Source organism: Elephas maximus, chromosome 17, assembly GCF_024166365.1.
Source record: "Elephas maximus indicus isolate mEleMax1 chromosome 17, mEleMax1 primary haplotype, whole genome shotgun sequence".
NCBI lineage: Eukaryota > Metazoa > Chordata > Mammalia > Proboscidea > Elephantidae > Elephas > Elephas maximus.
The window spans coordinates 48,017,781-48,042,587 of record NC_064835.1 but is presented as its reverse complement, the minus strand read 5'-3'; the positions used below and the strand labels follow the sequence as shown (position 1 = coordinate 48,042,587).

General features: G+C 43.5%; 2 protein-coding genes across 5 annotated transcripts in view; one reads left to right on the top strand and one right to left on the bottom strand.

Annotated features, from left to right (window-relative positions):
• Positions 1–13,582, top strand: part of KDM3A (lysine demethylase 3A) — a 63,741-nt gene extending 50,159 nt beyond the window's left edge. For all 3 annotated transcript variants that reach the window (XM_049856756.1, XM_049856758.1, XM_049856757.1), the window contains 9 exons: positions 76–312; positions 1,649–1,820; positions 5,333–5,420; positions 6,324–6,454; positions 10,128–10,247; positions 10,326–10,465; positions 11,881–12,057; positions 12,137–12,271; positions 13,047–13,582. In XM_049856756.1, the coding sequence (XP_049712713.1) occupies positions 76–312; positions 1,649–1,820; positions 5,333–5,420; positions 6,324–6,454; positions 10,128–10,247; positions 10,326–10,465; positions 11,881–12,057; positions 12,137–12,271; positions 13,047–13,127 (1,281 nt within the window). In that variant the 3' untranslated portion in view covers positions 13,128–13,582. The remainder of the gene's footprint in view (positions 1–75; positions 313–1,648; positions 1,821–5,332; positions 5,421–6,323; positions 6,455–10,127; positions 10,248–10,325; positions 10,466–11,880; positions 12,058–12,136; positions 12,272–13,046) is intronic.
• Positions 13,583–15,445: 1,863 nt separating this feature from the next.
• CHMP3 (charged multivesicular body protein 3) overlaps positions 15,446–24,807 on the bottom strand; it is a 47,416-nt gene continuing 38,054 nt past the window's right edge. For both annotated transcript variants that reach the window (XM_049856765.1, XM_049856766.1), the window contains 3 exons: positions 21,606–21,727; positions 18,362–18,476; positions 15,446–16,323 (listed from right to left, as the gene is read on the bottom strand). In XM_049856765.1, coding sequence (XP_049712722.1) covers positions 16,181–16,323; positions 18,362–18,476; positions 21,606–21,727 — 380 coding nt within the window. In that variant the 3' untranslated portion in view covers positions 15,446–16,180. The remainder of the gene's footprint in view (positions 16,324–18,361; positions 18,477–21,605; positions 21,728–24,807) is intronic.

The window sequence follows — 24,807 nt, the reverse complement described above, 5'->3', positions numbered from 1 at the left end:
CTTCTGCATGGGAATGGAGGTTTTTTGATACTGGAGAATGACATATTTAAAAATTGTCTTCTTTCTGAAATTTAGACAGAAAATGGACTCAAGAATACACCAAAAATCCTTGATGACATCTTTGCCTCCTTGGTGCAAAATAAGACTTCCTCAGATTTATCTAAGAGGCCTCAAGGCCTAACGATCAAGCCCAGCATTCTGGGCTTTGACACTCCTCACTATTGGCTGTGTGATAATCGCTTGCTGTGCTTGCAAGATCCCAACAACAAGAGCAACTGGAATGTGTTTAGGGAGTGCTGGAAACAAGGGCAGGTAATGTGGGCCTTTGCTCCCCCAGATGATTCGGATCCCCCTTCTCAGTTCCTGTACCCCCAGCTCCACCCCTTCCCCAGTTGTAAGTGACATCACTTCCTATTTTTGTACTTTATAGTTAAGGTGAGTTTATTAGGGTAGGGTGTGACTGGAAGTCTTCTATAGCAGACATGTCTGAGCTGTCTTTTCCCATCGAGTTTTGATTGCTTCTGAACAGTTGTCATTGGATTTATAATGACAGCATTCCATCCAGGCTTAGTGGTTCTTACATGGTAAACCTCAACAGGGGAAGCTGGAAGTATGATTAAGAGGCTGATAGAGCTTGAGGAATTAAGACAAAATGTGGTAAAAATCATGTGTCCCTCTTCCATGAGTTAGAACCTTGTGCTCAAGGCAGTTCTGGGTGGGCCAGAACCATTAGGTGTCATCTTGGAATCAGAGTATAGGCTCCCAGGGTCCCTACTTTAAATTAGAGCAGCGTTAGAAATGCTAAGTCCTGGTTGATACGTTTAGGAAACGTGCACTGTGTTTCCTTATGTTTCTGTTTTCTGGGTCTTTGGATTCTCTTCTCAGCCATACAGGATCCTCGTTAAAGGAATACTTTGCTCTTGAACAAGCCCAGGAGTTGAGGAATTGCCCCCGCCTCCCCACAGTTTTTTTTTTTCCCAAAACAAATTTTTTCCCAGTCCTATGTCCTAACTCATGGGATTTGCTTATTTAATCATATACATGGAGGATGCAACATGACAGGCGGAATACAGTCCCCTGGCTTGTTTTATTTCAACTACATGTTTACAGAAATTGAACTAGTCCCAAATAGCCAAACCAATCTTAGGAAAAAAATTTAAAAAACAACTGAACTAACTGCTAATATTTTAGATTCAGGCTATTTCTCAGACAGTTAGGAATTCTAGAATGCTTTGTACAGCCAAAAAACATGGTAACTTTAGGTCCATATTCCTGCCTGGCGACAGCAGGCCCAGTGGTGGCTCCTTTGCGAAGCACCCTCCTGCTGGGCCTTTGTCTCCCCTTCACATCCTCTGCCTAGCCTTGGGCCTTGGAGTTGGTATTCCTTGAGTAATGGGATCTGAGTCAGAAGGCTTGATCCTTGATCCTGGAAGCCTATCAATCCAGTTTGAGAGCAATTTGTGTGTAGCAGATGAATGGTCAAGCAGTCGACACTGTGGGAGTTGAGTGGACTAAGCCACAACTCCACGATCTGAGATTGAGGACCAGCCAAACAGAAACAAACTGGCAGCTGTTTGAAGAGGGGTTGCCTGTAGGCATGAGGATGGAGCTGGGGTTGCAAACTAAAATCTTCATTCTCTTCTTTTAGCCAGTGATGGTGTCTGGAGTGCATCATAAATTGAACACCGAACTTTGGAAACCTGAATCCTTCAGGAAAGAGTTCGGTGATCAGGAAGTTGACCTAGTTAATTGTAGGACCAATGAAATCATCACAGGAGCCACAGTAGGAGACTTCTGGGATGGATTTGAAGATATTCCAAGTATGTATTAAAAATCTTTTTAAGAGGGTTGAGGAGTTCCTGGGTGGCGCAAATGTGTGACTACTAGTCAGAAGGTTGGTGGTTTGAATCCACCCAGAGGTGCCTCAGAAGATAGGCCTGGTGGTCTGCTTCCAAAAGGTCACAGCCTTGAAAACCCTATGGAGCAGTTCTACTCTGAAACACGTGGGGTTACCATGAGCCGGAATTGACTCCATGGCAACTGACAACAAGAGGGTTGAGAATGTGAACGGAGGAGGGGACATAGCAATAGCAGGAGTCTGAGGCTCTTCAGTTGCCACAACAACATTTTCCATGATTTTATAGTTTAAAATTAGCATCTGTCTTCACCTCTTCTTTCTCTTTTCCAAAGTTTATGCTTTTGAACTGAAACAAATTATATTTTTATTTCATTAGAGGGGCGAGAGTTGGTCATCCATTCTCCAGATGGCTCCATGTCTGTCTTGTGACAGGAATGCTGTGCTTTACCTGGGGGTTGGGAGGGAGTACAGAGCAAGGGCATGTAATTCAAGACTGGTGGTTTTTATGTGTATCTCATCTTTATATATACTTTATATAATTTCAATTATTGGCACCTGAAAGTGCCAAGAAATGTGAATTCTGTCTTCTGGCAACTGCCTACTTCATCTGGGTGAGGGGCAGCTGTGGTAGTAGAAAAGGCTCATGTTGCCAAGGTGTGGCCCTTTCTGTAGATCGGCCAGTCAGTGATCTGTTTACAAGAACATCAAGTCCAATGGAGAAAAATGTAGAACAAAATTCTAACTCAAAAAGAAAGACCAGACTTGCTGCCCTCACAGAGACTGGAGAAACCCTGAGAGTATGGCCCCCAGACACCCTTTCACCTCAGTAATGAGGTCACTCCTGAGGTTCACTCTTCAGCCAAAGATTAAACAGGCCCACGGAACAAAACAAGACTAAAGGGTCACACCAGCCCTGGGGCAGGAACTGGAAGGCAGGAGGGAACAGAAAAGCTGGTAATAGGGAACCTGGGGTTGAGCATGGAGAGTGTTGACATGCTGTGGAGTTGTTAACCAACGTCATAGAACGATGTGGGTACTAACTGTTTGGTGAGAAACTAGTTTGTTCTGTAAACCTTCATCTGAAGTACAATAAAAAAATAAAAACATCAAGTCCAAGCTGGGCCCTGCAGATTCCCATCAGCACAGCCACAGGCAGCCATGCTCCCATCCCAGCTAGAGCATTTGACCTGTCAATTCTTTAGACTCACAATAATAAAGTGCTTATTCCTCAGTCTCACTTCTCTCTCATATTTTTTAAACATACTTTGACCTTTAAATTTCTTGCTTTCTTAATCCCTGTTACTCCGTACATGTATAGGCTATAGCCCATATTTTTAAAACTTTGTAACCTATCTTAGTCCTCTAGTGCTGCTATAACAGAAGTACCACAAGTGGATGGCTTTAACAAAGAAAAGTTTATTCTCTCACAGTCAGGTAGGCTAGAAGTCCGAATTCAGGGCACCAGCTCCAGAGGAAGGCTTTCTCTCTCTCGGTTCTGGCGGAAAGCCCTTGTCATCGGTCTTCCCTTGATCTGGGAATATCTCAGCACAGCAGGAACCTCAGGTCCAAAAGACCCGCTATGCTCCCCGTGCTTCTTTCTTGGTGGTATGAGGTCCCACCCTCTGTTTGCTTCCCTTTCATCTTTTGTAAAATAAAAGGTAGTACAGGCCATACCCCGGGAAACTCCCTTTACATTGGATCAGGGATGTAACCCGATTGAGTGTGACATCCCACCCTAATCCTTTTAACCACAGCAGAGATAATGATTTATAACACATAGAGACAACCACACATGGCCTAATCAAGTTGACATATATTTTGGAGGGACACAATTCAATCCATTATACAACCTTTGAAGAATTAGAGCTAATTCTTCTCTAAGACATGATTGGATTTTCCAGACGTACATACTGAGGTGATGGTTGGGATATAAGGTGTTTATTAGGGATTAACATCAGTGAAATGAAGGGAAGAAGCAGGATTGGGCAGAAGGAGAAATCCAAATGCAGTGCAGGCCTAACAAAGCCTCGGGCAACTGCTGGGGAGTTCTGGAGCAAGTATTGACCTTCATGTCTCGTGTTGGGCTGAGGTGGGAAATGTCAGGGCCTTCATACCCTAGCTCTCTCAGTCTCTACATGTGAGTAGAAGAGGGAAGAGTGTGACCTGGCAAGGCAGCCCTCTGTAACTGAAGCAAGACACTAAAGGTAGGCAAGTCCTTCCTTGAAGGGGATCCGGGCAGCACATTTCCGTGTCTACCATAGTGTGCTTTCCAGTTAGGCCTGGGTTCAAATCCTGGTGCTTGATTTTCCCTTGCCAAGTATATGAGCTCGGTAATTTAACTTTTCTGAGGTTCAAACTTCCTTATGCCTACAGACATGTAAGGCAGCCCCCAAAGTCAACCTTGGCTTGTCTTTTCCAGAATTCTGATTCTGTTGCACACACACCCAGCACACCACCTACTCAGAAATGCTGATGGTGTTCTGAACATACACTGTACCCTGTGTTTTCCTGCCTTTGATGCCTCCTATAGTGGGCGACTACTTAAACTAGGTGACAGCGCTTGGTTGACTATAAAACGTTATACAAATGTTAGTCCTTGAGTGCACAAATTCTAAAGTCAAATCTGATTTCAGATTTTGATTCTGCCACTTAACAACTGGATGACCTTGGGCATCTGTTGAGTGTCAGTGCCCCCATTCAAAAATAGGAACACTAAATAGAGCCTAATCTCATTGGGACATTGGTTTACTTGTGAGGATTAAATGGTTAAACCATTAGCAGAGATTAGAACACAGCAAGAAATGAAATTTCCAATTCGAGCTCCTTGGTTCTTGGTTCCTTGGCATTACTGGCAGTGGGAACTCAGAAAGCAGTTTTGACTAAAGCCTGTACGTATCATCCGAGAGATGGCGGATGGAGGGGACAGTGTTCCCTGGACAGAACACTGGCTAGTCTCAGTCTCTCCCTGAGCAAAATTGTCATCTCTGTTTCATGCTGGCCTCAGAAAACTGTTTATTAACATCTGTGGGATTTGATTGTTCAAGTGCATCCATGTTGGTCAGTCGGAGCTGTCCACTTCTTCCAGAGCACAGCATAGGAAAAACAGGGTCTGAGAAGGAATGGTATTGAAACACATGTATTTATACCGGGCAAAAGGGAGTGGCTGAAATCTCAGAGAAGAACAGTATCAGTTTAATAAATGTTTAGAAAAGACAGAATCCTAATATGAGTTAATTGATGATGTTTATTTTGCTTCCCCTCTCTGTCTTTTGGATATGAATGGCTTTCTTGGCACTGTAGAAATAAAATGGTTGGCAGTGGGGGGGTGGGGAGGGGTTAATTAAAAAAATTTATGTATGTATCAGGTACATACGTATCAGGTTATGACATTTTTACAGAGGTAAATAAAAGGTATTTTATTGCATTGTTGGGGCATAAAAGGTAAATTTGGCAATTATTTTGGTTACCTTTCAGATCGCTTAAGAAATGAAAAAGAACCAATGGTGTTGAAACTTAAGGACTGGCCACCAGGAGAAGATTTTAGAGATATGATGCCTTCCAGGTAAAATTATGGAGGTGGGAGAGATGATTTCTGTTCTTGACTTGGTAGAATCTTTTTTGAGATGGGAGAAAATAGTTTTCAGGGAAATAGGGAAGTTCACATGGTTTCACCAGCGCTTAGTTTTCATTTCTAGCTGTAATTTTTGGAGACAGGTGTTTTTAGATGAGATGAAGAAGTTCTTGACTTTTAGATTTGGCTGAACAATGAAAGCGCCATACATGTTTTCCACTGTAGCTTTTTGCCAAGAAGCTGGCTTGCAAGCACCAATTTAGAGGTAGTAGTCGGACCAAAGGTTCCTAGGTGGTACAAACAGTTTGCTCTCAACTGCTAACCTAAACATTGGTGGTTAGAATGCATCCAACGGTACCACAGAAGAAAAGGCCTAGTGATCTGTTTCCGTTAGGATTATAACCAAGAAAACCTTATGGAGCAGTTCTACTGTGTAACACATGGGATCTCCATGAGTCAGAATCGATTCAACAGCAACTAACAACAGCAGTTGGATCAGACCCGTCAGCTTAGTATAATGTGGTTATGAGTTAGACAATAAAAATCTGAACTGGTAGATACATTTTCCTGATTTGAGCTTGAAACCTTGAAGCCTCAGAACTAATTTATATCTCTGTGTGTCATTTCTTATGACCTGGAATTTATCATTCAGATCTTTTCTCTGAAATATTCCGAATCATTTCAACACATTTGTGTAGTGTAGGAGAGAAAGAAGATGGCTTTGTTCATAACTAGTGTAATTCTAACCTCAAATATTGTTAATGATGGTTACCTTTACCTTCACGATCACAGATACTTTTGCTTGCTCCTCTTGGTATAGAAAGAACAAATCACACCATGATAAACACTAAGAAGGCAAGCTGATTTCACAGCTCCTTGGTTCTCTTGTCCTAGGTTTGATGACCTGATGGCCAACATTCCACTGCCTGAGTACACACGGCGAGATGGCAAACTGAACTTAGCTTCCAGGCTCCCGAACTACTTTGTTCGGCCAGATCTAGGTCCCAAAATGTATAATGCTTACGGTAAGGAGGGAAATGGCTAACTTTAAAAATCATAACCGAAATAAAACAAGTCAAATGTTTAGAAAGTTGATTTTTGAAGAGGGGGAGCTGGAAGACATCCATAATCCTAACACTTAATACCAGAACAGTCTTCAGTTTTGCCTGTTTCATTCCTTGACCACTTATAGGCATGTAGATTTCCTTTCCATAGTTGGCAGTTGTAGGGCATATGCAATTTGATATCTTCCCTTCCTATATCTAATGTATCGTAAAATCTTTGCATGTTGCTGAATAGCCTGGAGTATGATAATTTCTAATGGCAAATCATTGAATGAATGTAGTTTTATTAATGATTTCAACATCGATGGACATTTAGGTCAATGTGCTATATTCCAGTTGTTTTAGCAGCTGCTACAACATAATTATAATGTTCTGCAGTTAGGACTGGAATAAAGTTGGCCATTTCAAAGGATTTACCAATTTATTATTGAATGCAGTTCCAGTTGTTTGGCTCTTTCAGTGAATTTCAGCTATTGTTTTATACTATTTGACCCCATTTTTCCATTCATTTTAGAAATTACTTCTTTGATTTCATTCCTTCCTCCCATAATTATTTATATGTCTTCTTCTAACTCCGGTCTCTTTAAGACTTAAGGGTGGCAACCTTAAGGGAAGGGGTGAGGTTTTAGGCCCCAGCCCCACAGTCTTCTTGTTATGGAGGAGTCAGCCCAGAGAACCACCAGGAATGAAACTGGGGAACATTCTTGAAAGAAGAGAATTTCCATTGGGAAGCTTCCCACAGTCTAGATGCCCAAGATGGTCCTGCCAGGGTAGGATGAGCAATGTTCTGTGGTAGAAAGGACTTAGCAGGCAGAAGTCCTCTTGTCCTTTGCTTGTCAAGGCTCAATTTACAGAGCTCTGCATATGCAGTAGGTCTGGAGCAATCCTGGCCCACGTTCCGTCTTCCCTTGAGCCCTTTAAAGCCCAATCAAAGCACCTTTAATGGTTGGGATCTCAGGGCACACTCTGTTTACAATGGGGATTTACAATGAGATTATGTAAATGAAAGCATTTTTCCATTAAAATAAATGCATACTGATGAATAACGATTAGTCATACTTTACAGAAATCGTGAAGCTTTATAGAGTAGAAATGGATATCTGAGAAGTTTTCAGAATAAATTGCTTGCTTAGTTTAAATAGTTTGGCAGTAGGTCTTTGCCCTTTAGACACTGATATCAGGCAGTGTCACTCTGTAAAAGCTTTTCCTATGACAAAGTTGTTCTTATCCAGAAATAAACATGTAGGGGTTGAAAATAATGAAAATATTATTTTCAGATACCTTATACCTTATCATGGAGCTGTGGTGGTGTAGTGATTAAGAGCTCAGGATGCTAACCAAAAGATCAGCAGTTCAAACCCACCAGTCACTCTTTGAAAACCCCATGGGGCAGTTCTACTCTGTCCTATAGGGTTGCTAAGAGTCAGAATTGACTCAGTGGCAATGGTTTATACCTTATCATAAACACTAAAGAATTACCACTTTTCAGAGGTTGTTGGATTGAGCCGAGTCCTCAGTCAAAATAGAATGAAAAGGCTCTTCAGAGAGATCATTTAGTCTAACCTCTCCAGTTCCAGCACCAACCCCAGTTTTACAAATAGGACCAGGATTTCAGAACGATAGAAAAGACACCTATTCCCAGGATCTCCAAGGGGCAGCTAGTGGCAGGTCAGGGACCAGAACTTGTCTTTCCTGGTTCCTGGGCTAGGACCCATCTCCTACCTCCCCTTATCCCAGGGCCTCCTCTCCCAATAGCACTGCTGTTTCAGGTTATGTTTTCTTCCATAGAAGTCCATGGTATTTTGTTTCAGGATTTTCTATTTTCTGGGGATCCTTTCCCTGTGACCATTATGCTTTTATAATTTTGGTTCCATCTGAATTCAAGCTACCTCACTTTAGAGACTGGTTTTATCAAATGTGCAGAAATCTGTGGCTAAGACTGGATGGATTTAGGGCCGATGGCTGGGTGGGTGTTATTTCCTCATTTCGTGATCTTGTTTTAATCACTTCAGCACTGGCGAAACCAACAAGCAGCCCCGATGAGGCTTTGAGACCTGTTCTCATTTCCAGGCTCTTAGATCCATCACCTTTCTTCCACCCTTAGCATTCTGAAATTGTGTTTATCATTCCTTTACATCTAAAACTTACCATATATATTTATACAACTGAAAAATACTGTTTAGTTTTTAACCTGCTTGTGAGCTTTATCTAAGTAGAAGCAGATGTTTTTGGTATTTATCCATGCTGTCATATATAGCTGCACCCATTTATTTTCCTTCTTCTGCATTGATTGCTTTTTTCTTCTTAAATTTTACCTTTTTACTTTTTATTTTGGAAATATTTTCCAAACTCACTCAAAGCTGAAAAAACTACTCTAGGGACTCTCCATGCCCTCACTGTCCAGTCACAACAGCCATCTACTTTTTGCAAGAATTTTTTCAGGTTGAACCCTCTTCTGTGGGGAAGAGATTAGTCACAGACAGTGAGCACTGGAGGGGATCTTGTGCTCTGGCTCACCACTTATCTCTTAGGGCCAAGCAATATTCCTCTTACACTGAGTATAGAGGCATTTGAGGCCCCAGCTTTATGTGTATGTGGGTGAAGGTTTTCTGCTAAGACTCGCCATCTTGAATTGACTCTGGGGTTTGTCTCTTGCCCCAGAGCCCTTCCTAGGCTGTGAAAACCAACCGGGAGCAGTGTGCCTTCCACAAATCCCAGCTTCAGTTGTTCACTTTACCTCTCTTGTTTCCTGCTTTCTAGTTTTTGACTTTTGAACACTCTTTCTTTTCTTGCTAACACATTGACTCATCTCAGCAGGAACAAAAGTCCTAAAATTGTTGTTAGGTTGTTGGGTGCCATTGAGTTGGCTCCAACTCATAGCAGCCTTATGTTTAACACAATGAAACATTGCCTGGTCCTGTGCCATCCTCACAGTTGTTGCTGTGTTTGAGCCCATTGTTGCAGCCACCACGTCAGTCCATTTCATTGAAGGTCTCCCTCTTTTTCGATGACCTTCTACTTTACCAAGCATGATGTCCTTCTCCAGCGATTAGTCTCTCCTGATGACGTGTCCAAAATAAGTGAGATGAAGTCTAACCATCCTTGCTTCTGAGGAACAGTCTGGCTGTACTTCCTCCAAGACAAATTTGTTCGTTCTTTTGGGAAGTCAGTGGTCTATTCAGTATTCTTCATAAGCACAGTTCGAATGCGTCAATTCTTTGATCTTCCTTTTTTGTTGTCTAGCTTTCGCATGCATAGCATGAAGTGGTTGAAAATATCATGGCTTGCATCAGGTGCAACTTAGTCATCAAAGTGACATCTTTGCTTTTGAGATTTTAAAGCGGTCTTTTGCTGCAGATTTGCCCAGTGCAATGCATCATCTGATTTCTTGATTGCTGCTTCTGTAGACACTGATGGTTGACAACCTGTTTCTTCGCTGTTTATCATATAATTAGATATTTGACAGATTTTTTCAAAGTTAAAAACATAAAAGAACTATAAAATATTTTCTTTTACTTCTACATGATTAGAGAAGAGTTTTTAAATTTTTGTGACCAGGTATCTCCTAGGGAGTAGAAAAGACTGTGGTAGCCTTTGTTGTGTTGAGTAAATTAAAGGCATTTTCTTTTTGCAGGATTAATTACTGCAGAAGATCGGAAATATGGAACAACAAATCTTCACTTAGATGTATCTGATGCAGCTAATGTCATGGTCTATGTGGGAATTCCCAAAGGACAGTGTGACCAGGAAGAAGGTAGGGGGCTGAGTATGGAAGTGGGGCTTACCTCTGAGCTAGGGACCACAGTCTGATACTTGCTTTCCCTTATTCTAGAAGTCCTTAAAACTATCCAAGATGGAGATTCTGATGAGCTCACAATAAAGCGGTTTATTGAAGGAAAAGAGAAGCCAGGAGCCCTCTGGCACATATATGCTGCTAAAGACACAGAGAAGATACGGGAATTCCTTAAGAAGGTATGCTGTTGACCCTTACAGCATGTGAGAAGAGACCTCTGATTTGGGGATTTGTGTATTTTTAAAAAATCTTGCTGAATGGCTTTGTCTTGTGACTTTGGGGTTGTTTATTACCTTTAAGCATGTTATAATGTCATAGCCATTTTTGTTTCGAATTCCTAGTTGGCGAGACTTGCTGCTCCTCTTACAGCGTTAAGTTCTAAGGGAGCAAGTTCAGTATATCTCCATATTCATGATGGATACACAGATGTGGATGACACTCAGGTTTTGAGAAAAGTCTAGAGACTAGCAATGTTATACAGTACTACCTATTGTGAACTGATGGGATTGCTGGGGAATTGTCACCACCTCGAAGTTAAATCTGTACACATCAGATTGGATAGGCCAAAAGTGGTTGCCAAGGAACAGGTTTTCTAAATGGTTAGGCTCAGACCTCTGGAAAGAGGGGGCCTTGTCAGTTTCCTATTATAGTGCATTTGGAGGCTTTTGTGCTCTGCCTTCAAGTTGGTCCCTCTGACCATCTCATAGCACGTTTGCTTTTATTGCCTTGAAAATCTAAGCACTTCAGAAGTTCATCTATCAAGCTTTGGCCCTGGGTGGCCGTGTTTGAGCTACTAAGGTCCCTAGATTTTGCCTATTCTCACTTAGAGGTAAGTTAGGGAGGCTTCAGGCCCTATTTGTGGCCATTATCTTGTGGAGGGTCATTGGGAAGGTACTCAGCTGTTGTTTTGAAGATATTGATTTCCCCTGTAGTTGGTAGTCATTCAGCAGGGGTTCTGTGTGGAGGTTGTAGGCAACTAGAAAGATGGGGTACATTCCATTTTTAACCTTTTCACCATTGAAGCTGCAGGGTGCAACCCAGATGTCCTCGTCTGATACTCTTCAGTCTAAGGACTGGGTGTGAAGTCCCTACCCAGTGTTCATTTGAATCAAGGTGCTTCTTGGTAAAGATCAGTTGAGTCTTCCAGAAAACTTGGTCACCATATTGTTCCTTTGAGAGTGTTATCCTCAGTCTGTGCTTTGCCAGATACTGGTCTAGAATAAACAAGGCTCTTCTTTAAAGTTTAATCTATATCTATCTTTGGGACTATTTGTGGCTTAGACTGATAAAGTAATATATAGGTTTTAACTAACTGCAGAACAAGTTTATATCTAAGATTGAGCCTACTTTCAAAAGTCTAGTTCAAAATACTGTCCAAATACAGCATTTACAAACATATGCACAGACCGCTAGTCACAGTTTGGGAAGCCACATTTTCAGTTCTTTTCTGTTGGTTCAGTCAGCTGTTTTTGATCACTAGTGTTTTCCTGCCAACAGAGGTACTTAAGTGGAAGAACGCTCGACATTTACTGACCTACCAACACTGTTCACTTACCATGTTATTCAGTTCCATAATATTTTGAATGTATTCTAGGTATCAGAAGAGCAAGGTCAAGAAAACCCAGCAGACCATGATCCTATTCATGATCAGAGCTGGTATTTAGACCGATCACTAAGAAAGCGTCTTCATCAAGAATATGGAGTTCAAGGCTGGGCTATTGTACAGTTTCTTGGGGATGTCGTATTTATCCCAGCAGGAGCTCCACATCAGGCAAGAACGTTACTTTATTCTTTATTCTCTTTATGCTGTGAATTTTTGAGTGTTACTGATGCGCTTCGTTTTTTTCCAGGTCCATAACTTATATAGCTGTATCAAAGTGGCTGAAGATTTTGTTTCTCCAGAGCATGTTAAACACTGCTTCTGGCTTACTCAGGAATTCCGCTATCTGTCACAGACTCATACCAATCATGAAGATAAACTACAGGTAAAAATAGCACAGGCCCCTAGCATCCTCTGACTCTGCATGAGGGCACATTAAGGGACAGACCTTATACAGGTCCGTGAACTTGGCCATACTGCACTAGATACAGTGAGGCAACGTACTGGGTTTGTTTCCAGTTCCACGGTCTACTTAAGTGAAAGAATAGACCTTGAGGAAATCTCACCTTGTTTTGGTATTGCTTAGACTCTTTAAAGGACTGTCCTGACTAGAAAGGCTTTTGTACTAACAATGAGATCTAACTTTCGACCTTGGCTCAGCTGCAGTCAGGGGTCTTGAACAAAGCACTTGACCTTAGTGCTGTGGTGTTCTCATCAACCACAGGTAGAGGAGAAAAGAATCTCGGATTGAAGGAGTCTGACAGGGTATTATTTTGAAAAGACTTTTAATGGTAAATTATAAAACATTTAATTTCCTATTTGGAAAATTAGAGGGATATATAAACTCTGAAAAGAATAAGGCTGTTCCTGGGACTTGCCCCTCCCTGCACTCGCCGGCTATGGGAGGAGGCCATCTGGCAGCAAAGCCTGGCGAGGGGCGAAAACAAGCTTTTACATTCTTCAGAGGCATGGGTTTAAAATGTTGGAAATACTGACCTGAAGGAGCTCAGAGACCTGTCCGGTACTGACATTTCGTGATGAATTTCAAGTTTTAAATTCTAATCGAGAGGAGTAATAAAATTAGCAGGGTGGGAAGCTTATTCTTGGTGACAGATTTTAAATCTAAAGGTGAAACGGCCATGTTGTCTCTGTTATTTTAGGTGAAGAATGTCATCTACCATGCAGTGAAGGACGCAGTTGCTATGCTGAAAGCCAGCGAAGCCAGTTTTGGCAAACCCTAAGGGTCCCGGAGACGCCTTGGCCCCCGCAGGATGGAAGGGAATGACTGGCAGCTGTTCAAACTCTTCAGGCAGGATTCCTGTGGACTTTGAGATTCATGTTACCTCATCTTCTTTTTTAAACTGTGCCCGAGTTGTGAGGGTACTCTGTCTAATGTATATTTCTAGTGTTTACAGACACTAAATGTGTATATGTAGTAACTATTTACAGAACATGCATCCTTAAACTGTGACTTCTCACCTAGGGCAGGACTTTAACCACGCTGTAAAAACGAAACCCTCATCAGCTCTGAAACAATACCTGCAGTTACTCCCCAGCTGTTTGGTCGGGCAGGTTAGTCAAAGTGGGTCTGTAACTATTAGGAGTCGCTCTGTGCAGCTTGTTTGGGTTGTACTGTTTCGTGTCTGTCTGAGCACCCCTCCCCCGCCCCGTAGGGTTGAGAAGAGCAATGGCGGAAGATGCAGTTCTTACTGTGTGGCATAGGACTGGTATTAAATAGCAGAGATCAACTACTGTACAATTCTTGGGATTAACCATCTGTAGTTAAATGGAGTTTTAATTTAAATAAAGCTTTGCTAATTTTAAGTGTTAAGCATTTTGCATTAAAGTATTCATGTAATATTCTGGCTCAGCTCATTGGCATCTGGTTGTGAACTCAACTTCCCTTGGATCTAGCATTGCAGGTGTAAGAGGTTGCTTAGGGAATTTTCCTAAAAGCAAAGGAATCAGATGCTACACAAGAAACCACACGCTTTAAGGTGACAGAGAAGAGGACATCAGGCTGTCACCTGGAAGGGCCCATGGTCTAGCAGGGCAGCCAGGGAAACAAGCAGAAGATAGTGTAATGCACACACAGGCAGAACCTGGCAAGGACGCCTCTGAGAGGTAGAACAGAAACAGAAACACGTACAGAGCAGCTCCATACGTCATCACCAAGTGAATACCCGTGTGTCCACCATCCAGTGAGAGAAATAACTGCCTGCATCCTGACAACCGCCACTGTACCCTCTCCACTGACTCGCTCCTTTCTCCCCAAAGGTAACCACTATTCTGATTTCCTACACTATAGTTCTGTTTTTGAACTTTATAGAAGTGGAATAATACATACATTTTTGTGCCCTTCTGTCTTTCATGTTGTTGTATGTTTCCACTGTGGAGTATTCCATTATGTGACTAGTCCAAAATTTATCCTTTGTATTTTTGATGAACGTTTGGATTCTTCTCACATACCGCTATGAACATTTTATCTCTTGATGCAGCCAGTCCTACATGAGATCATTTTATCTGGATGGCTGAAAGAGAGGGTGTCTTTATCTGTCCTGACTGTCCAGTCACCCACCTGGATAAAGTATGATTATCCACAAAAGAACAGAAATGCTCGGGGATTAAGAGCATCCCTCAATCCCAACATGGTTCTGTCAGGAAACTAGCTGGATAAATGTGATCCTGCAGCTAAAGCCTGAGATGAAATCAAGAGTAAGAGGAGGGTCCTCTGTATTCCAGATGGCTGCTTTGTATGACGGGACTTCCACGACATCAGGATTTCTCTACACAATCTACAAAAGTCAACCCATGAGAAAGGGCTGGGTGTTTTTCCTGCCTGGTGAGTTCAGTGCACACAAGACTTGGACCACAGGGTTTTAGCTTTGAACCCCGCCTTTGCCGTTTCTTATGATTTAGGTATGTCCCAGCTGAGCTGTTTATATCTGTGAAGATTGAATCATATCACTTAGGTCAAAGAGCTTTGTAAATTGTCAAACACATAAATACAAGTTGCTACTGTTGAATTATTGATAAATGCATTTTAAGAATGCCCCAGATGTGGGAGAACTGGTTATGATGGATGACCACACCTTACCTCTCAGCGGTCAGCTCCTGGCTTTGAGAATGCACTGGTGGGTAGGCCCCTATCCCACGTGTTCAAGACAACCAGCTGAAAGCAGTTTAGGTAGTCAGGGTGAAAGGGTCCTAATCCCACAGCTAGCTTCTCTGGGCACTACTTGTAATAGGAAGGGATGGTAGTTAGCTGCAAAGACACACACACATACCAGGATATAATACACAATACAACCATCCAGCTAGCAGGACCAGGGGCACTATCCCCGAGCACCCTTTTTGGTTAAAAAGATGAGAAAACACAGAAGCACGGCTCCCTCGCCATGTCTGTGATGTCTAGGGGAGCAGCATCCAAAGAGCAGAGCCCCTTCCCCTGAGCTTCAGGTCCCATACTCCTGGTGATTATTTAGCACATCCTCTTTCCAAGGCCAAAAGTCTGGAACAGCAAACACCTCAAAAGTTCACTGCACGTGACAACCTATAATAAGACCAAGTGTTAAAGCAGAAATTTATTAAAATCCATTTACATAGTGTTTACAGACCAAAAAAAAAAAATTGTAGAGTCCTCAGCATTCAGGCAATCAACTCTATTCTCAGAAGTACTTTATGAGAAGACAGAATTCTTTGCCCTCCTCCTAATAAGATACTTTCGTTTATACCCCTGAAAATGATGCATTTAATTACACCACCTCTTATAAGAACAATCCCTTTGATACCTAACACAGCCCCTAAGACCTCTGCACAGAATGAAGCAATACAGGCAGTCCCCAGGTCACGAATGAGATCTGTTCCTAAGTCTGTCTTTAAGTCGAATTTGTAGGTAAGTCAGAACAGGTACGTACTGTTCTTAGCACAGTTAGTCAAATGTTTGTCTCAGTATATAGTATGTATTTTACCTTTCTATGCACATAAAACACTTAAGAAATGCTTCTTGAGCCTCACAAAGTAGTACGAGCACTCATGATGACAAACCATTGTATTTAACTCAAATCTTTAATACAATAGGCTTTATGGCAGTCTACTCTTCGGTAGGAGTTGTCCGTAAATTGGACGTTCTTAACCTGGGGAGTCACTGTATCAGCAGAGAACCTTCCAGAAAGCAATGCCTCATGACAGGGTGTAGTGCAAGAGATGCAGAACATGGTGGCTGCCTCGAAGGAGTGTGCATGCACCCAGCAGGAGAGCCACGGCAAGAGCTCGAGTGCACAGCTAGGTGCCCCTAGCTGCGGAGTGTGGCCAGCCGGGACTGCATGGCCTCCAGGGCCTCTTCCTCCTCCTCATCTTCTGAGGCAGCCATTGCTCCTGGAGGTTCAGGCTCCGGAAGGGCGTCGGTCACTTTACTGGGTGCTTTGCCCAAGGCCCCTGAAGAGAAATTGCAAACAAATTAGCTTTAAAGAAGTGGTCCCTCATCCTCCCTGCCTTTCACAACGGGACTAATCTGACAAGAGACAGAAAAGGGCTGCTTTGGTGGAGTTTTGCTCACTCTGACAAATGGGCAAACACTAGCTTGTAATGATTAGTCGTAAGGATTTTAAGAATCTTGGTTTTGAAACTCCAGATCTAAATTCCTAAACACTACTAAAAATTTAATTTTCAAGATTCATGAAGATGTTAAATCTTCTGAGTAAAACTAAATTGTTTCTAGATCTTCACATTTTTTTTTCCTAAAGTAACTACCACATTTTACGCTAATAACACGTGTCTTCTGCATTTGTTTGCTGACCGCACCTTTCCCCTCACAAGCACCGTCATGCCAATCCTCTTTCACATGTTGCTGTTTAAAAAAAAAAAAACATAGTGCGCTTACAAAAATAGTTTGTAGCGGGTGGATACAGCTGGCAAACAAATGCAAAAAGCGTGCGTTATTTGTTTAAAAATACTGTAACTACTCTTCCCCAACCATTTGTTGTTAGTTGCTGTTGAGTTGATTCTGGCTCATGGTGACCCCATGTGTGCAGAGTAAAACTGTGCTTCCTAGGGTTTTCAAGGCTGTGAGCTTTCAGAAGTATACTGCCAGGCCTGTCTTATGTGTCTGGGTGGGTTCCAACCATTAGACTTTGGCTAGGGGTCAAGTGCTTAACCATCTGTGCCACCCAGGGACTCCTCCCCAACTAAAAAATTTAATCCCACCAAATATATTTTTATTAAACATAAAATTCAGGAAATCCAGAAGTAGAAATAAATTTTCAAAACTCACTCAGCAATAACTACTATTGCCATTTTTATTTATCCCCTTTCCGGACTTTTTCCATAGACATGATTTTTTTAATGAAAAGACACAAATTTCTGTAACAAGGCTTTTTTCGCAAAATGTATTGTGAACATCTTTCCATGTCAACGAATATATTTTCATATCATCTATCATAGCCATATAGCCATTGTGATGGTCAATTTTTTATGTCTAGGCTATGGCTCCCAGTGATCTGGCCAAACACTAGACTAGCTGCTGTTCCACGATGTAATCTAATCAATCAATCAGTTGAGAAAAGAGTTTCCTTAGGTATGTCCTGTCCTCAGGCTGTAAACAGACATTTTGGCAGAACTTGTCCTTTTTCTCCACTTTGCATTCTTTCCATCACCTGACCTACGGATCTCGAAATGCAAGCCTGCACAAGTCTTCAGCACGCCACCTATCTCTGGATTTAGGACTTGCCAGGCCACCACAATCCTGTGAGCCAATCCCTTGAAGTCAATCAATCAATCTCCCCCCACCCCTATATATACCAAAACCAAACTGTTGCCACTGAGTCAATTCTGACTCACAGCAACCCTGTACTACAGAGTAGAACTGCCCCATAGGGTTTCCAGGGAGTGGCTGGTGGGTTCGCACTGCCAACCTTTAGGTTAGCAGCTGAGCTCTTAACCACTGCGCCACCAGGGCTCCTCCTCGCCCTATATATGTATGTATTTCTCAGTGGTTCTGTTCCTCTAGAGAAGCTTAAGACAAGTATTCCATTAAAATAGATACAACACAATTGATTCAATCAAAATTCAAATTATTAGGCGTTTAGTTTGTTGCAAGTTTCTCAATATTATAAACAAAGGTACTATGGACTTCCTTGAGTTAAATGTTTCAGCACACCCTGGAAGTGGATCTGCTACGCCGAGGGCTTCTGATGGGTGTTGCCAAACTGCTTTCAAGAAACTGAACCAATGTAAACTCCCAACAACAGTATATGAGCATAAATACCTTCCATTAAAAACTCTAGGAACTTAAAAAATTGGGTTTTTCAAACGATGGTTATAGATATCATGCTTATTTTTCACAAAATGACTTGTATAATCTAAAATGAAACATGCCTGACTAAGGAGCTGTGGCCTAAAGAAAAGCTGCCAGGTGACTCGTGAACACAGGAGGAATGGCCATGAGAGGAAGGAAGGTGGAGGAGAAGCCTCATACCTGCTGTAATTTCAAACAGAATCTTGTCAATTTCCATTTCCACCTCTTCTTCCATTTCTTCCTGATCGTCCATGCTTTCGAAAGTGTCCTCTAACATCTCTTCTATGATCCCAGCCTAAACACAGAATAAGCTGTCACTCCCCCTATGTTAAATCTATGCCCAGCAGACACCTCTAAGGGACCAGCACTGACCACGCTGTAGTCTCCCGCTCCACATTCGGTCCATCCTTTTTAGGGCTGACACACAGGCAGCAGGGCCAGAGAAACAATGCACGCTGTCCTCTTTGCACAGAGGCAAACGGGCCAAAGGGAAACGGCTCTCCAAGTTTTGCACCAAGGTTGGGGAGGGCCACTGCTGGCTAGCAGCAGAGCTTCCCGACGTAACCCAGCCTATAATGTCAGGCAGCACTTGGGGAACTTGCTGACAGATGAATCTTGGGAAGCAACTGCCCTGAAGTTGCAGATATAATCTGTGACTGCAGGAGCTGAAACGTGGTGTGAAAGTTGGTTGTAGCCACAGTAGGCACTGTGATAACAAATGCTGTCGGCAGAGCGGGCCCCGTGGAATCCCGAGAAATGCCTGAAGAGGACTCTAGCATACCCAGATTCCAGCTGCTGGCAGCCACCAGGACTGGCACCAGGCATCGGGCCTGGGGAAGGCCAGAAGCAAGGCTCTCATCCCAGAACCATCTGATAAACCTGCTGATCCCTGAGGTGGTTTCTCAGGTACCGTGGTGTGTGGAAAGGAATGCTTAGGGTCAATCCAGTGGGTCTGGCAAGGACCACTCAATTCACCAATTATCCACTCCTGGGTAAACTAGTAAGACTGTTTCTGGACCTACCACAGTAACAGTTGCTCTACAGGAAGCCCTGTGCCTGGTGGCCTACCGTCGCCAGCCGGCCAGATCTCAAGGCAGCATAGCACTACTGAGAGCACGAGAGAACTGGTCTCCTGCACAGCCCAAGACTCCAGGCCCTGGGGTCTTCCCTCTTAGGGGTTTCCTTAGCTCCCAGACAAGGCTCTACTGGCTATTTTTTGTTTGGCTCTTTTTGAAGTAAAGGAGAACTGCACCCTCCAATGTCAAAAGGAGGGCTACTCACATCCCTGGGCAGAGAGGTAGGAAGTGGCTGCTGAGTGGCTCTCGTGGAAGGACGAGGGAAAGCACAGGTTCAGGCCTCTGAGGCCGCCAGGAGAGGAAAGTCCTGACTGCTTTGCCACCAGCAAGAAACGAACCCCTTGCTCTCTACCTGCAGGTCCTGCTGAGTTGGGAGCAGAAGGTCACATGTGGCAGCTCCTCCCCCGCCCCCCAGCACTGGGCCAGGGTACAGCTCCCATTGCCCATGCAGATGAATTCAATTTAAAGCAACCTGTCTATGCTGCCTGCCTTTCTTCTTCCAGACCACTGGATTCTTAATGACATGCACCTAGCTAGTACTACATTCTGCCCATCTCAGCTCACTTTCCTCCCAAGCCTGAACATGAACAAATAACAAATTCACATGCCTGGGCACCCAGGTGGAGCCCTCCGGTCTGGCTGAATGGAAGACATCTCAGTGCTGGGGGCTATTGTAAAAGAGGTTCAGTAAGGACTTACTAATTGGTTGAAAGTGGCCTACCAGGATCCTGACAGTAATAGGCCTCCACATCCTGGAGGGGGAAGTTGTCATTCATTTGTTCATTCACTCAATCAGCAACCATTCATCAGATACCTCCCCTGTGCCAGCAGTGGGAATAAATGAGGTGACTAAGACCAGGTCCCTGGCCTCCAGGAGCTGGGCCCCCATGGGGACTTCAATACATACCTGGGGATACATCATAAGATGCATTTGATAAATACCTACCACATGCAAGCCTTCTTCTAAATCTATATTACTTTCAGTATTCAAACAAAAAAAACGTGAAAAAAAACCCCGATTCTAAAAAAAGGTTTCCCTTCAGATCCTGGTAGTTATATAAATGAGAACGAGCAGGCGTGAAGTCACTCCTTACTCAGCTCTAGGGGATGGTCAGTCAATCGCCAGCTCGGGGACAAGAAATCAACACATCATTTTTAAGGGACACACCCTTCTGACCTGGTTCCCTCCACACGTCCACCACCCAAGGACTTCTCATCCAAAGACCTGGGCCCTGGGCTTTTTATGATGATTTTCTTTTCCATCAACTTCTCCAGCCCCTCTTCCCCATGAACCATAGCCCCGTATGTAATTCAAGTTATAAATGGAATTCTAGGAGAGAGGGAGGCAATTTCTGCACACAAGCTATGAAAATTTATAGTGTACAATCCTGGTTCTTGGGCCACAGGTCTGAAGCACAAAAGGGCACCTTCATGAGGTATTTCCTCGGCGGCAGCACAGACGATCAGGTCAGACATCTCTGCTCAACCCTAGACGGGTCACTACCTATGCAACCTGAGGCAAGTCACCTAGCAGCTCTAGGACCTAGTTTCCTCCTGTGTAAAATGGTGGTTTAAGAGTACCTACCCCAGGGCTGCTGGGAGGACTCAACAGGACAGTGTGATGCACCCTTAGCCACTAGGGGGCAGGAGCTCAGCAACAATGTCCTCCTTGGCCCTCTCCCTGTCCAAGGGCCACTAGTGCCGGCCCTCATCCTGGGGTGGCAGGTATTTGTATATTTTCTATTTTGTTCCTAGTTGCCTCTTTTTTAGTCTAGAACAGGGGTTAGCCTGGGCCGAATCCAGTCTGATGCCTGTTTTTTTTTAAATAAAGTTTTATTGGAACACAGCCATGCCCATTTGTCTACATATTCTCTATGGCTGCTTTCAAGCTACAAAGTAGTTCCAGGAAATGTATGGCCCACAACACATAAAACATGTTTATTACCTAGCCCTTTACAGAAGAAGTTTGTCAGCCTTGGGTTTAGAACAACCTGCCTTGAAGCTTCATGACAGCCCCCCTGGAGCAGCCAGAGGAACCAGGCTTCATTCTGTCTTCCCTACTCAGGCTGCAGTTTGCAAACTCCACCTCTCTGGACCCCGAACAGCTGCTCCCTGGATCCCCCACCTCCCCTAAGGCTCTGGGTATACTTTTCTTGCTTCTTCTAAGGAACACTCTGGCAATTTGACCAGGCCGTACTCAGCTCAGGTGGTTTCAACAAGTGTTCACAGGTGCCTCTCTGTCCTCAGAATAATTTCTAGCAGCAATGGTCTGTCCATGCCCACCCACCCTCATGCTGCTAGTGACCCTCTGTGGTTTGGAAGGGGAAGCAGGGCCAGCCCCAGGTCACCTTCATCATCTCCTTGGACAGCTCCCGCATGGTGGCCTGGATTTCTGGGATCTTCACGAGACTCTGCATGGCTCTCATCACTTCTGTGCTCTTCTGCAGGGAGCCAGCCACTCGAAGAACCGCTGAAAGGGAAAAGGTGGAAACCAGATTGGACAGCCCAACAAGATGCAGGATAGAATAAAGAGGCAGACAGCCAAATGAGGACCCATTCCAATAAAAGGGAGCAGGAGTAGGGACTCTAAGTTTTTTATGTATCTTCAGAACACATTACTCTGCTAGGTGACCAAGAAACTGACTTTTCTAAATTGTCTGCTACCTTTACTAGTGGCGTGAATTCTCTGAACACACACACCAACAGGCTGAGCTGGGGAGTGGCCTGAAGGTCTGTGGCTGACTTTTAGGGAGAAATACCACCCTCCAGTGACCATGACACCAAGAGAAGTCAGGAATGGGAGAGAGAGCTCTGGACCTTGTCAGGGCCATAGTGGAAAACAGAAGGCTTTACGCTGCCCAAACCATGTTGCCCATAAGCCAACCTATGGAGAGTGGCCAATCTATGGTCCTCAGCAAAGTGAGAGAAACCAGCCTGTGCAGAGTGGCCGATACATGGTCCTCAGCAAAGTGAGAGAAACAAGCCTGTGCAGAGCGGCCAATCCAGGGACCTCAGCAAAGTGAGAGAAACCAGCCTGTGCAGAGTGGCCGATCCATGGTCCTCAGCAAAGTGAGAGAAACCAGCCTGTGGAGAATGGCAAATCCAGGGTCCTCAGCAAAGTGACGGAAATCAGCCCGTGGAGAGTGGCCGATCCAGGGACCTCAGCAAAGTGAGAGAAACCACCCTGTGGAGAGTGGCCGACCCACGGTCCTCAGCAAAGTGAGAGAAACCAGCCCGTGGAGAGTGGCCGATCCAGGGTCCTCAGCAAAGTGAGAGAAACAAGCCTGTGGAGAGTGGCCGATCCAGGGTCGTCAGCAAAGTGAGAGAAACCAGCCTGTGGAGAGTGGCCAACCCAGGGACCTCAGCAAAGTGAGAGAAACCAGCCTATGGAGAGTGGCTGATCCAGGGTCCTCAGCAAAGTGAAAGAAACCAGCCTGTGGAGAGTGGCCAATCCATGGTCCTCAGCAAAGTGAGAGAAACCAGCCTGTGGAGAGTGGTTATTCTGTGGTCCTCAGCAAAATGAGAGAAATCTATGGATAGTGACTGTTCCGTGGTCCTCAGCAAAATGGAAGAAGTCAGGTTAAGACATAATGACTATGTGTGTGTCCATGTAAGGTGGTTAATGGTTCCTTGCTAGGGAAATACTGTCATCTAAGATCCTACCTTTAGATGAAGTCATGGTAGCAGCAGATGATATTTTTTCCCCTAATGCCTTCAACATCTCAAAATGAAGAGTTGGCAACTCCTCAAATCTGTTTTGAAATTTCATGAGGCTTAAAGTTCTAAGAGCCGTTCTACACCATGCTATTTGCCAACACTGGCAAGCAGGCTTCCTCCAGTCCTGTAGTGCCTGGCCAAGCTGGGAGTCACTACAGTTTTGTCTCAGTCTGAATCTAGAACTCTAAGAAGCTTTCATATTTGCAGGAAAACAATCAGGAAGGAGACAAGAATGACCAGGGAGATGTGTCTCACACACATAGTATCCTGTGATTGTTCTAAGGGGTGAGGAAGACCCTCAATGAGATGGGTTGACACAGTGGCTGCAACAATGAGCTCAAACACAGCAACAACTGTGAGGATGGCGTAGAACCGGGCATGGTTTCATTCTATGAGTTGGAACTGACTTGACAGCACCTAACAACTCGCTTTGCCAGTAACTGCATAGAAGTTCTAGAATTATTTTTCATATGGCTGTTTCTTATCCACTAAAAAAAAAAAAGGTAAGGAATATTATGAAACATAGCTCAGGAAAGTCATTTCTGTGGGAAGCAAAGCTAATGTGGGTCAAAATGTGGCTTCCCGATGATTCTGGCTTCCTATAGGACTCAATGGCACTGGGTTTTTCTGGGTATAGAGATAAACATCAAAACCAAATCTACTGCCATCGAGTCGATTCCGACTCATAGTGAGCCTATAGGACAGAGCAGGACTGCCCCATAGGGTTTCCAAAGAGCTGCTGGTGGATTTGAACTGCTCACCTCTTGGTTACCAGCCGAGTCCATATATTTATAGCTGAGTAAAATCAGTATCCATGTAAATAACAACTAAAATAAATATTTAAAAAAATTTAATTTGTTAAGGAGGTAGATATTTTCCCTTCTTTAAAAATTTCAAGTAACGTGTTTTGTTTGTGCAGGGGAAAACATTTTATCGTAAAAAGACAACTGTGCACTACGGAACTTAACATTTGTTAAAAGTTTTGAAGGAAAAAATTTGGAAACCATTGAATACATTCCACCATGAAATATGCACACGTTTTCTAAGACTACTTATATATAAGCCTCAGAGAAACTGAATTTTAATTATGTATGTGCTAGGTCACAGTTAAACGTTTCTCCAAATAAAGGGGGAAAGTCTGTTCCTATTTGTTTAAGAATCTGGGCTTGGACTTATAAACTTGGGTAGTAAATATATATATACACGCGCGCACACACGCACGCGCGCCAAAATAACACACTGTTAGACTAAAAACAGCAAACTGCAGAAGAGCTCAGATGGTGCTCTGACAGTAGTTCCTGGTAGATAAGTTGGCTGAGGCCAAGACAAAAGAACTGCTAACATTTACTTTAATTTTATAAAGTGAAACCTGTGAGAGCCGGAACTTGACAGGCCTGCCTTGTTTTTCTGGGTCTCGTAAGTTCTCCGCCTTTGGCAGGGTATAGTCTTAACCACTTTTCTATCACTCGTTTTAGTGGAAATTATTTGAGTTTCCCTTCTCTAGGATTCCGAATTACACAGGTTCTGGCTTTCGCAGGCTTTACTGTTTTTTTTTTTTTTTTTCCTTCTACAATAAGCTTGTATCACTTGTAAATTAAAAATACTAAAAGAATTATGAAAAATGTGCTTTGATTCTACAAGTAGGTTTAAATTTCACAAATGTTGTACTTTATCTCAAAGATCCACTTCTTGCAAACTCATTTTCAAGCACTCCAATCAAAGTATGGAAAGAAAACAAAGAAAAAAAGGCCAAAGGAGGAAATAACAGGTGCAGGGACATGCACTGCCCCCAGCACCCAGGCCCCACCTGGCTCAGCACCCAGGCCTGCCCCA